The sequence below is a fragment of the Rhinopithecus roxellana genome, chromosome 7, assembly GCF_007565055.1.
Source record: "Rhinopithecus roxellana isolate Shanxi Qingling chromosome 7, ASM756505v1, whole genome shotgun sequence".
Lineage (NCBI taxonomy): Eukaryota > Metazoa > Chordata > Mammalia > Primates > Cercopithecidae > Rhinopithecus > Rhinopithecus roxellana.
Window position 1 is genome coordinate 49,898,673 of NC_044555.1, and position 12,466 is coordinate 49,911,138.

A 12,466-nucleotide genomic window follows, 5' to 3' on the forward strand; every position below is an offset into this window, starting at 1 on the left:
TAAATATTTTCCTTTATCTGATCCTTATAAAAGGCAATAATGATTTTAAAAAACATCTTAGTTTCTCTGTTTTAATGAAATAAGCTTTCCAATTATATTTACCAACAGAAACAGCCAACAGATTTCATAGCTTGTGATACACCACTTAGTTTGAGTTTTGGAAAGATGGGTGAGTTTTATACAAAAAAATCCTTGAAGAAAATGTAATTCCTTTCCTAGTTCCTGTTTTTGCTGGCCTCAGAAAGAAAAATCTGCTTGGTGTGATGGTTCATGCCTGTAATCCCAGCTACTTGGGAGGCTGAGGCAGGAGGGTTGCTTGAGGCCAGGAGTTTGAGATCAGCCTGGGCAACATAGCAAGACCGTCTCTAAAAAAAAAAAAAAAAAAAGGAAGAAGCATCTGATTTTCCTTGTATTATGGAATATCCATTGGATCGTAGATGATAGCCCCCACAGACTTATGCAGCAATTTGAATACCTCCCTCTGCATGTACATATATTGAAATACAAACATGATTGTTTTGGCTTAATCTCCTTTTAGTGTTTATGGGTTAGCTAAAAGCCAAAGAAAGTGACTATTGATACTTTTAAGTTATTGAAATATATATGAATTTTTAAAAATTCATTGATTATCATTCCTATATTACAGTTTTTCGGAGGCTGGTACTTCTACATTCAGGCTTATAAAGCACTGAAGCATAAGACAGCAAATATGGACGTACTGATTGTGCTGGCAACCACCATTGCATTTGCCTACTCTTTGGTTATTCTTCTAGTTGCAATGTATGAAAGAGCCAAAGTGAACCCTATTACTTTCTTTGACACACCCCCTATGCTGTTTGTGTTTATTGCACTAGGCCGATGGCTGGAGCATATAGCAAAGGTAAAGTAAGAAAGGGTGACATTTGTTAAAATGTTGGGTGGATAAATGACCATAGTATTTTTTAGGCCAATCATTGGAAATACATGTTTTTATGTAGTTAACCATTTACTGAAAGACATATTTTCATTTTGGCAATATTTTAAGTTAAATATCCATTTAGAAGATTTACCAAATATGGAATTAATACTGTAGATTGTACAGTATGTCTGTTTATTTTAAGAGAGACAAATGAGAAATATTTATCACTTGTTTACTGCATCACATTATTAATTGAAAATTGACATGACCACATGGTTTAAAATAATGATAGAAAAAATTCACCCATATTCCCTTGCTATAATGTAAATCATTTTCTAATTCCATTCTACATACCTTTCTATTTAACAGAATTGCAAATGTAGTATTCATGCTACTTTGTACCCTTAACACTGTAAAGTTTTTCCCCATTTTTGCAGTCTAGATAATTATCTAATATTTCTGACTAAGTCTGTCATGTCAGTTTGCTTTAATTTACTAAAGCATTCAGGTATTTTTCACCATTAGATTGTTTCTAATTTTTTATTTTTAGATAATCCTGCATTGAACATATTCATGTCTAATAGTCATTCCATTGAGCTAATATCTTGGAAGACATTACAGTGGATGTGATTACTGGGTTAAAGGGCATAAATATTTCTCTGGTTCATGCTACAAGTTGTAACAGTTTTTGCCAGCAGGGGTACATCAGTGAAGTATTTTTACTACAACTTCACCAGCATTGCATCCCCCCCAAATTCTTGCTAAGTTAATAGACATTAAATGGTATTACAGGGTTACTTTAGTTTGTGTTTCTTCCATTAATGGTGGGGATAAACATTTTTTCATCATCGGATGTTTATATTTCCTTTTGAATGATTTGCCTGTATATGTCCTTTGCCTGTGTGTTTATTGGGTTCCTCATGTTTTTCTTATTAATTTATATAATTTCTTCATAAATAATACCTAATAATACTTTTAAAAATATTTTGTGTATTTTTAGGCTGGGCGTGGTGGCTCATGCCTGTAATCCCAGCACTTTGGGAAGCTGAGGTGGGCGGATCACAAGGTCAGGAGTTTGAGACCAGCCTGGCCAACATGGTGAACCCCATCTCTACTAAAAATACAAAAATTAGCCAAGCATATAATCCCAGCTACTCGGGAGGCTGAGGCAGGAGAATTGCTTGAACCCAGGAGGCAGAGGTTGCGGTGAGCCGAGATCACGCTACTGTACTGCATCCTGGGTAACAGAGACTCTGTCTCAAAAAAAATAAATAAAAAATAAAATATTTTGTGTACTTTATCTTTTTGAAGTGAAACATTTTCTAGTGAAACATTTTGAAGTAAAACATTCAAACATTTTGAAGTGAAACATTTTCATATTAATTTTTGAACAAATTAATATTCCTAAAGCTGTCTTTTGGGTAAATGCTAAAGATTGTATTTTTATTTTAGTTAAGACCTGAACTTTTTCTTCCTTAGCATTTTCAATGTGTTTGTTTTAATTTATAGGGCAAAACATCAGAGGCTCTTGCAAAGCTAATTTCACTACAAGCTACAGAAGCAACTATTGTAACTCTTGATTCTGATAATATCCTCCTCAGGTATTTATCTTCCCTCTTCCCTCTTCTCTTTTTTTAACTTCTTAAGAAAAATTTCAGATATACACAGAAGTAGAAAAAGGACTATCATGAATTCACATAATCTGTCTCCCAGATATAAAAATTATCCACATTTTGCCATGCTTCATCTATCCATTTTATCTTTCTTTCTTGTTGCAGTAGTATTAAACCAAATGTCAGTCATATTGTTTTACTGCTAAATATTCTGTATTATCTCTAAAAAGGATATATTCTGATATAACTATACTACCATATTGTACCTAACAAAATGAACATTAATTCCTTAATGTCACCTAAGACCCAATTCGTATTCATGTTTCTCCTGTTGTCTCCAAAATGTTTTAAGTCTCTGCCTGAACTAGAATTCAAACAAGATCCATGCATCATTGCATTTGACTATCATATGACTTATGTTCTTTTAATCTAAAACAGCACCTCCCTTCTTTCTTCTCATTCTCCTTCCTTCCCTCCTCCCCCCAAAACAATTAACTTGTTAAAGAAATAGCCATCAGTTGTTCTGTAGAATATCCCACAATCTGAATTTATCTCTTTGCTTCCTTTTGGTTTCATTTAAATTGTTCTATAACTCCTGTGTTACTTGTAAATTGGAAGATAAAGCTAAAGACTTGATTAGATTTCAATCTTTTGTATTTCTCATTTTTATACTCATAAAATTGTTTAGGCAAAGTTACATAATAAATAAAGTTTTAGTTAAATGAAACCCATTACATTATTTTTTAAAACTTTCAGTTTTTAATTTAATGACTGTTCAAAAAAATATTTAGAGTGCCTACTTTGTGCTAGCTACTGTGCTGTTCATTGACAGTAAGCAAGACTGACATACTAGTTCCTAGCTTAAATGTTGGTTCTAGCTTCCATTGGTAGTAATTATGGAGCCACAAGCTTGACGTGAACTAAAGAGCTTGCATGGAGAGGTCAGGGTAGGAAGCATATTATAATGGTGCTTTTTATGTTAACTTATATCCAGTGAAGAACAAGTGGATGTGGAACTTGTACAACGTGGAGATATCATTAAAGTAGTTCCAGGAGGCAAATTTCCAGTGGATGGTCGTGTTATTGAAGGACATTCTATGGTAGATGAGTCCCTCATCACAGGTATGTTCTTTCAAAGGATCATGACCAAAATGTTAAGAAGAATATACATGAAAGATGAAGCACTTTTTGTAGAAGCTATGAGTACATAAATTATGAACAAAGAAAATAAGTTATTTTAAGACTGTATTAAATCAGTTTCCTCAGATTTACTTTGTGGCTTTAGTTATGCTATTAGTCCATTTTCACATTGCTATGAAGAAATACCTGAAACTGGGTAATTTATAAAACAAAGAGGTTTAATTGACTCACAGTTCCATATGTCTGGGGAGGCCTCAGGAAACTTGTAATCATGGTGGAGGAGAAGGGGAAGCAAGGACCTTCTTCACAAGGCAGCAGGAGAGAGAAGTGCTAACAGGGGAAATGCCAGATGCTTATAAAACCATAAGGTTTCATGAGAACTCACTATCATGAGAACAACATAGGGGAAACCGCCCCCGTGATTCAATCACCTCCCCTCCTCGACATGTGGGGATTACAATTTGAGATGAGATTTGGGTGGGGACACAGAGCCAAACCATATCATCCCACCCTTGACCCATCCCAAATGTCATGTCTTTTCACATTTCAAAACCAATCATGCCTTCCCAACAGTCCCCCAAAGTCTTATTTCAGTATTAACTCAAAAGTCCACAATCTAAACTCTCATCTGAGACAAGTCAAGTCCCTTCCACCTATGAGACTGTAAAATCAAAAACTATTTCCTTCCAAGATACAATGTGGGCACAGGCATTGGATAAATGCTCTCATTCCAAATGGGAGAAATTGGCAAAAACAAAGGGGCTACAGGCCCCATGCAAGTCTAAAATCCACTGGGGCAGTCATTAAATCTTAAAGCTCCAAAATGATCTCCTTTGACTTCATGTCTCACATCCAGGTCATGCTGATGCAAGAAGTAGGCTCTCAAGGTCTTGGTCAGATCCACCCCTGTGGTTTTGCAGGGTACAGCCCCCCCAAAATGGCTGCTTTCACAGGCTGGTGTTGAGTGTCTGTGGCTTTTCCAGGTGCACAGTACAAGCTGTTGGTGAATCTCTACCATTCTTGGTCTGGAGGATAGTGGCCCTCTTCTCACAGCTCCACTAGGCAGTGCCCCATTGGGGACTCTGTGTAGGGGCTCCAAACTCATATTTCCCTTCTGTACTGCCCTAGCAGAGGTTTTCCATGATGGCTCCTCCCCTGCAGCAGACTTCTGCCTGGACATCCAGGCATTTCCATACATCCTCTGAAATCTAGGCAGAGGTTCCCAAACTTCAGTTCTTTACTTCTGTGCACCTGCAGGCCCAACACCACGTGGAAGCTGCCAAGGCTTGGGGCTTGCACCCTCTGAAGCAATGCCCTGAGTTGTACCTTGACCCCTTTTAGCCCTGACTGGAGCTGAAGCTGCTGGGATACAGGATACCATGTCACTGAGGCTGCACAGAGCATCAGATGCCCAGGTTTCCAGCCCACATAATCATTTTTTCTCCTAGGCCTCAGGGCCTGTGATGGGAGGGGCTGCTGCCAAGATCTCTGAGATGTCCTGGAGATGTTTTTCCCATTGTCTTGGTGATTAACATTTGGCTCCTCGTTACTTATGCAAATTTCTGTAGCCAGCTTGAACTTCTCACCAGAAAATGGATTTTTCTTTTCTCTTTTTTTTTTATTTTATTTTTTTATTCTACTTTAAGTTCTAGGGTACATGTGCATAATGTGCAGGTTTGTTACATATGTATACTTGTGCCATGTTGGTGTGCTGCACCCATCAACTCGACAGTACCCATCAATTCATCATTTATATCAGGTATAACTCCCAATGCAATCCCTCCCCCCTCCCCCCTCCGCATGATACGCCACTATGTGTGATGTTCCCCTTCCCGAGTCCAAGTGATGTCATTGTTCAGTTCCCACCTACGAGTGAGTTTGGTTTTCTGTTCTTGTGATAGTTTGCTAAGAATGATGGTTTCCAGCTGCATCCATGTCCCTACAAAGGACGCAAACTCATCCTTTTTTATGGCTGCATAATATTCCATGGTGTATATATGCCACATTTTCTTAATCCAGTCTGTCACAGATGGACATTTGGGTTGATTCCAAGTCTTTGCTATTGTGAATAGTGCCGCAATAAACATACGTGTGCATGTGTCTTTATAGCAGCATGATTTATAATCCTTTGGGTATATACCCAGTAGTGGGATGGCTGGGTCATATGGTACATCTAGTTCTAGATCGTTGAGGAATCGCCATACTGTTTTCCATAATGGTTGAACTAGTTTACAATCCCACCAACAGTGTAAAAGTGTTCCTATTTCTCCACATCCTCTCCAACACCTGTTGTTTCCTGACTTTTTAATGATTGCCATTCTAACTGGTGTGAGATGGTATCTCATTGTGGTTTTGATTTGCATTTCTCTGATGGCCAGTGATGATGAGCATTTTTTCATGTGTCTGTTGGCTGTATGAATGTCTTCTTTTGAGAAATGTCTGTTCATATCCTTTGCCCACTTTTTGATGGGGTTGTTTTTTTCTTGTATATTTGTTTGAGTTCTTTGTAGATTCTGGATATTAGCCCTTTGTCAGATGAGTAGATTGCAAAAATTTTCTCCCATTCTGTAGGTTGCCTGTTCACTCTGATGGTAGTTTCTTTTGCTGGGCAGAAGCTCTTTAGTTTAATTAGATCCCATTTGTCAATTTTTGCTTTTGCTGCCGTTGCTTTTGGAGTTTTAGACATGAAGTCCTTGCCCATGCCTATGTCCTGAATGGTACTACCTAGGTTTTCTTCTAGGGTTTTTATGGTATTAGGTCTAACATTTAAGTCTCTAATCCATCTTGAATTAATCTTCGTATAAGGAGTAAGGAAAGGATCCAGTTTCAGCTTTCTACTTATGGCTAGCCAATTTTCCCAGCACCATTTATTAAATAGGGAATCCTTTCCCCATTTCTTGTTTCTCTCAGGTTTGTCAAAGATCAGATGGCTGTAGATGTGTGGTATTATTTCTGAGGGCTTTGTTCTGTTCCATTGGTCTATATCTCTGTTTTGGTACCAGTACCATGCTATTTTGGTTACTGTAGCCTTGTAGTATAGTTTGAAGTCAGGTAGCGTGATGCCTCCCGCTTTGTTCTTATGACTTAGGATTGTCTTGGCAATGCGGGCTCTTTTTTGGTTCCATATGAACTTTAAAGCAGTTTTTTCCAATTCTGTGAAGAAACTCATTGGTAGCTTGAGGGGGATGGCATTGAATCTATAAATAACCTTGGGCAGTATGGCCATTTTCACAATATTGATTCTTCCTATCCATGAGCATGGTATGTTCTTCCATTTGTTTGTGTCCTCTTTTCTTTCACTGAGCAGTGGTTTGTAGTTCTCCTTGAAGAGGTCCTTGACATCCCTTGTAAGTTGGATTCCTAGGTATTTTATTCTCTTTGAAGCAATTGTGAATGGAAGTTCATTCCTGATTTGGCTCTCTGTTTGTCTGTTAGTGGTGTATAAGAATGCTTGTGATTTTTGCACATTAATTTTGTATCCTGAGACTTTGCTGAAGTTGCTTATCAGCTTAAGGAGATTTTGGGCTGAGACAATGGGGTTTTCTAAATATACAATCATGTCATCTGCAAACAGGGACAATTTGACTTCTTCTTTTCCTAACTGGATACCCTTGATTTCTTTCTCTTGCCTGATTGCCCTAGCCAGAACTTCCAACATTATGTTGAATAGGAGTGGTGAGAGAGGGCATCCCTGTCTTGTGCCAGTTTTCAAAGGGAATTTTTCCAGTTTTCACCCATTCAGTATGATATTGGCTGTGGGTTTGTCATAAATAGCTCTTATTATTTTGAGGTACGTTCCATCAGTAGCGATTTTATTGAGCGTTTTTAGCATGAAGGGCTGTTGAATTTTGTCAAAAGCCTTTTCTGCATCTATTGAGATAATCATGTGGTTCTTGTCTTTGGTTCTGTTTATATGCTGGATTACGTTTATTGATTTGCGAATGTTGAACCAGCCTTGCATCCCAGGGATGAAGCCCACTTGATCATAGTGGATAAGCTTTTTGATGTGCTGCTGAATCCGGTTTGCCAGAATTTTATTGAGGATTTTTGCATCAATGTTCATCAGGGATATTGGTCTAAAATTTTCTTTTTTTGTTGTGTCTCTGCCAGGCTTTGGTATCAGGATGATGTTGGTTTCATAAAATGAGTTAGGGAGGATTCCCTCTTTTTCAATTGATTGGAATAGTTTCAGAAGGAATGGTACCAGCTCCTCCTTGTACCTCTGGTAGAATTCAGCTGTGAATCCATCTGGTCTTGGACTTTTTTTGGTGGGTAGGCTATTAATTATTGCCTCAATTTCAGAGCCTGCTATTGGTCTATTCAGGGATTCAACTTCTTCTTGGTTTGGTCTTGGGAGAGTGTAAGTGTCCAGGAAATTATCCATTTCTTCTAGATTTTCTAGTTTATTTGCGTAGAGGTGTTTATAGTATTCTCTGATGGTAGTTTGTATTTCTGTGGGGTCGGTGGTGATATCCCCTTTATCGTTTTTATTGCATCTATTTGATTCCTCTCTCTTTTCTTCTTTATTAGTCTTGCTAGCGGTCTGTCAATTTTGTTGATCTTTTCAAAAAACCAACTCCTGGATTCATTGATTTTTTGGAGGGTTTTTTGTGTCTCTATCTCCTTCAGTTCTGCTCTGATCTTAGTTATTTCTTGCCTTCTGCTAGCTTTTGAATGTCTTTGCTCTTGCCTCTCTAGTTCTTTTAATTGTGATGTTAGAGTGTCCATTTTAGATCTTTCCTGCTTTCTCTTGTGGGCATTTAGTGCTATAAATTTCCCTCTACACACTGCTTTAAATGTGTCCCAGAGATTCTGGTATGTTGTATCTTTGTTCTCATTGGTTTCAAAGAACATCTTTATTTCTGCCTTCATTTCGTTATGTACCCAGTAGTCATTCAGGAGCAGGTTGTTCAGTTTCCATGTAGTTGAGCGGTTTTGATTGAGTTTCTTAGTCCTGAGATCTAGTTTGATTGAACTGTGGTCTGAGAGATAGTTTGTTATAATTTCTGTTCTTTTACATTTGCTGAGGAGTGCTTTACTTCCAATTATGTGGTCAATTTTAGAATAAGTGCGATGTGGTGCTGAGAAGAATGTATATTCTGTTGATTTGGGGTGGAGAGTTCTATAGATGTCTATTAGGTCCGCTTGGTGCAGAGATGAGTTCAATTCCTGGATATCCTTGTTAACTTTCTGTCTCGTTGATCTGTCTAATGTTGACAGTGGAGTGTTGAAGTCTCCCATTATTATTGTATGGGAGTCTAAGTCTCTTTGTAAGTCTCTAAGGACTTGCTTTATGAATCTGGGTGCTCCTGTATTGGGTGCATATATATTTAGGATAGTTAGCTCTTCCTGTTGAATTGATCCTTTTACCATTATGTAATGGCCTTCTTTGTCTCTTTTGATCTTTGATGGTTTACATTCTATTTTATCAGAGACTAGGATTGCAACCCCTGCTTTTTTTTGTTCTCCATTTGCTTGGTAGATCTTCCTCCATCCCTTTATTTTGAGCCTATGTATGTCTCTGCATGTGAGATGGGTCTCCTGAATACAGCAGACTGATGGGTCTTGACTCTTTATCCAGTTTGCCAGTCTGTGTCTTTTAATTGGAGCATTTAGTCCATTTACATGTAAGGTTAATATTGTTATGTGTGAACTTGATCCTGCCATTATGATATTAACTGGTTATTTTGCTTGTTAGTTGATGCAGTTTCTTCCTAGCCTCGATGGTCTTTACATTTTGGCATGTTTTTGCAATGGCTGGTACCGGTTGTTCCTTTCCATGTTTAGGGCTTCCTTCAGGGTCTCTTGTAAGGCAGGCCTGGTGGTGACAAAATCTCTAAGCATTTGCTTATCTGTAAAGGATCTTATTTCTCCTTCACTGATGAAACTTATTTTGGCTGGATATGAAATTCTGGGTTTAAAATTCTTTTCTTTAAGAATGTTGAATATTGGCCCCCACTTTCTTTTGGCTTGTAGAGTTTCTGCCGAGAGGTCTGCTGTTAGTCTGATGGGCTTCCCTTTGTGGGTAACCCGACCTTTCTCTCTGGCTGCCCTTAAGATTTTTTCCTTCATTTCAACTTTGGTGAATCTGGCAATTATGTGTCTTGGAGTTGCTCTTCTGGAGGAGTATCTTTGTGGCTTTCTCTGTATTTCCTGAATTTGAATGTTGGCCTGCCCTACTAGGTTGGGGAAGGTCTCCTGGATGATATGCTGAAGAGTGTTTTCCAACTTGGTTCCGTTTTCCCCCTCACTTTCAGGCACCCCAATCAGATGTAGATTTGGTCTTTTTACATAATCCCATACTTCTTGCAGGCTTTGTTCATTTCTTTTTCTTCTTTTTTCTTTTGGTTTCTCTTCTCGCTTCATTTCATTCATTTGGTCCTTAATCGCTGATACTCTTTCTTCCAGTTGATCGAGTTGGTTACTGAAGCTTGTGGATTTGTCACGTATTTCTCGTGTCATGGTTTTCATCTCTGTCATTTCATTTATGACCTTCTCTGCATTAATTAGTCTAGCTGTCAATTCTTCCACTCTTTTTTTAAGATTTTAATTTCTTTGCGCTGGGTACGTAATTCCTCCTTTAGCTCTGAGAAGTTTTATGGACTGAAGCCTTCTTCTCTCATCTCGTCAAAGTCATTCTCTGACCAGCTTGGGTCCGTTGCTGGTGATGAGCTGTGCTCCTTTGCAGGGGGAGATGCGCTCTTATTTTTTGAATTTCCAGCTTTTCTGCCCTGCTTCTTCCCCATCTTCGTGGTTTTATCTGCCTCTGGTCTTTGATGATGGTGACGTACTGATGGGGTTTTGGTATAGATGTTCTTCCTGTTTGATAGTTTTCCTTCTAATAGTGAGGACCCTCAGCTGTAGGTCTGTTGGAGATTGCTTGAGGTCCACTCCAGACCCTGTTTGCCTGGGTATCAGCAGCAGGGTTTGCAGAAGATAGAATATTGCTGAACAGCGAGTGTACCTATCTGATTCTTACTTTGGAAGCTTCCTCTCAGGGGTGTACTCCACCCTGTGAGTGTGGGGTGTCAGACTGACCCTGAGGGGGATGTCTCCCAGCTAGGCTACTCAGGGGTCAGGGACCCACTTGAGCAGGCAGTCTGTCCGTTCTCAGATCTCACCCTCTGTGTTGGGAGATCCACTGCTCTCTTGAAAGCTGTCAGACAGGGTTGTTTGCGTCTGCATAGGCCTCTGCTGCTTCCCCTTTTGTTGTTTAGCTGTGCGCTGTCCCCAGAGGTGGAGTCTACAGAGACAGGCAGGTTTCCTTCAGCTGCTGTGAGCTCCACCCAGTTCGAGCTTCCCAGCGGCTTTGTTTACCTACTTAAGTCTCAGTAATGGTGGGCGCCCCTCCCCCAGCCTCGCTGCTGCCTTGCAGTTAGATCACAGACTGCTGTGCTAGCAATGAGGGAGGCTTCGTGGCCGTGGGACCCTCCTGGCCAGGTGTGGGTATAATCTCCTGGTGTGCCCGTTTGCTTAAAGCGCAGTATTGGGGTGGGAATTACCCGATTTTCCAGGTGTTGTGTGTCTCAGTTCCCCTGGTTAGGAAAAGGGATTCCCTTCCCCCTTGCGCTTCCCAGGTGAGGCAATGCCTCGCCCTGCTTCAGCTCTCGCTGGTTGGGCTGCAGAAGCTGACCAGCACCGATTGTCCAGCACTCCCTAGTGAGATGACCCCAGTACCTCAGTTGAAAGTGCAGAAATCACTGGTCTTCTGTGTCGCTCACGCTGGGAGTTGGAGACTGGAGCTGTTCCTACTTGGCCATCTTGCTCCGCCCCGGATTTTTCTTTTCTATTGCGTTGTCAGGCTGCGAATTTTCGAAGCCTTTATGCTCTGCTTCCCTTTTAAACGTAAGTTCCAGTTTCAAACCATCTCTTTGTGAACACATAAAACTGAATGCTTTCAGAATAATGCAGGTCACGTCTTGAATGCTTTGCTGCTTAAAAAATTTCTTCTGCCAGGTATCATAAATCATCTCCCTCAAGTTCACTATTCCACAGATCTCTAGGGTGGGGGCAAAATGCCACCCGTCTCTTTTCTAAAGCATAGCATGAGGGACCTTTACTCCAGTTCTCAGTAAGTTCCTCATCTCCATCTGAGACCACCTCAGCCTGAATTTCATTGTTCACATGACTATCAGCATTTTGATCAAAACCATTCAACAAGTTTGGCTAGGTGCAGTGGCTCATGCCTGTAATCCCAGCACTTTTGGGAGGCCGAGGCTGGTGGATCACTTAAGGTCAGGAGTTTGAGAGCAGCCTGACTAACATGGTGAAACCTCTTCTCTACTGAAAATATAAAATTAGCTAGGTTTGGGGAGCATGCCTGTAATCCCAGCTACTTGGGAGGATGAGGCAGAAGTATCACTTGAACTCAAGAAGCAGGGGTGGCAGTGAGCCGAGATTGCGCCATTGCACTCCAGCCTGGGCAAGAAGTGCGAAACTCTGTTACAGAAACAAAAAACAAAAAAAAAGCCAAAGCCATTCACCAAATTTCTATGAAGTTCCAAACTTTCCCACATTTTCCTGTCTTTTTCTGAGCCCTCCGAACTGTTCCAGCCTCTGCCCATTACCCAGTTCCAAAGTCGCTTCCACATTTTCAAGTATCTTTATAGCAGTGCCCTACTCCCCGTGGTAACAACTTACTCCATTTACTACATTAGTCGGTTTTCACACTGCTCTTAAGAAATATCCAACACTGGGTAATTTATGAAGGAAGGAAGTTTAATTGATTCACAGTTCTGCATGACTGGGAAGGCCTCAGGAAACTTAAAATCTTGGCAGAAGGTGAAAGGGGCAACGACCTTCTTCATAAGGCAAC

At 39.9% G+C, this 12,466-nt stretch overlaps 1 protein-coding gene across 4 annotated transcripts in view; it reads left to right on the forward strand.

The window, feature by feature from the left end:
- Positions 1 to 12,466, forward strand: part of ATP7A (ATPase copper transporting alpha) — a 175,711-nt gene that overhangs the window by 135,151 nt on the left and 28,094 nt on the right. For all 4 annotated transcript variants that reach the window (XM_030934230.1, XM_030934229.1, XM_030934231.1 and 1 more), the window contains 3 exons: positions 647 to 880; positions 2,408 to 2,499; positions 3,506 to 3,633. In XM_030934230.1, the coding sequence (XP_030790090.1) occupies positions 647 to 880; positions 2,408 to 2,499; positions 3,506 to 3,633 (454 nt within the window). The remainder of the gene's footprint in view (positions 1 to 646; positions 881 to 2,407; positions 2,500 to 3,505; positions 3,634 to 12,466) is intronic.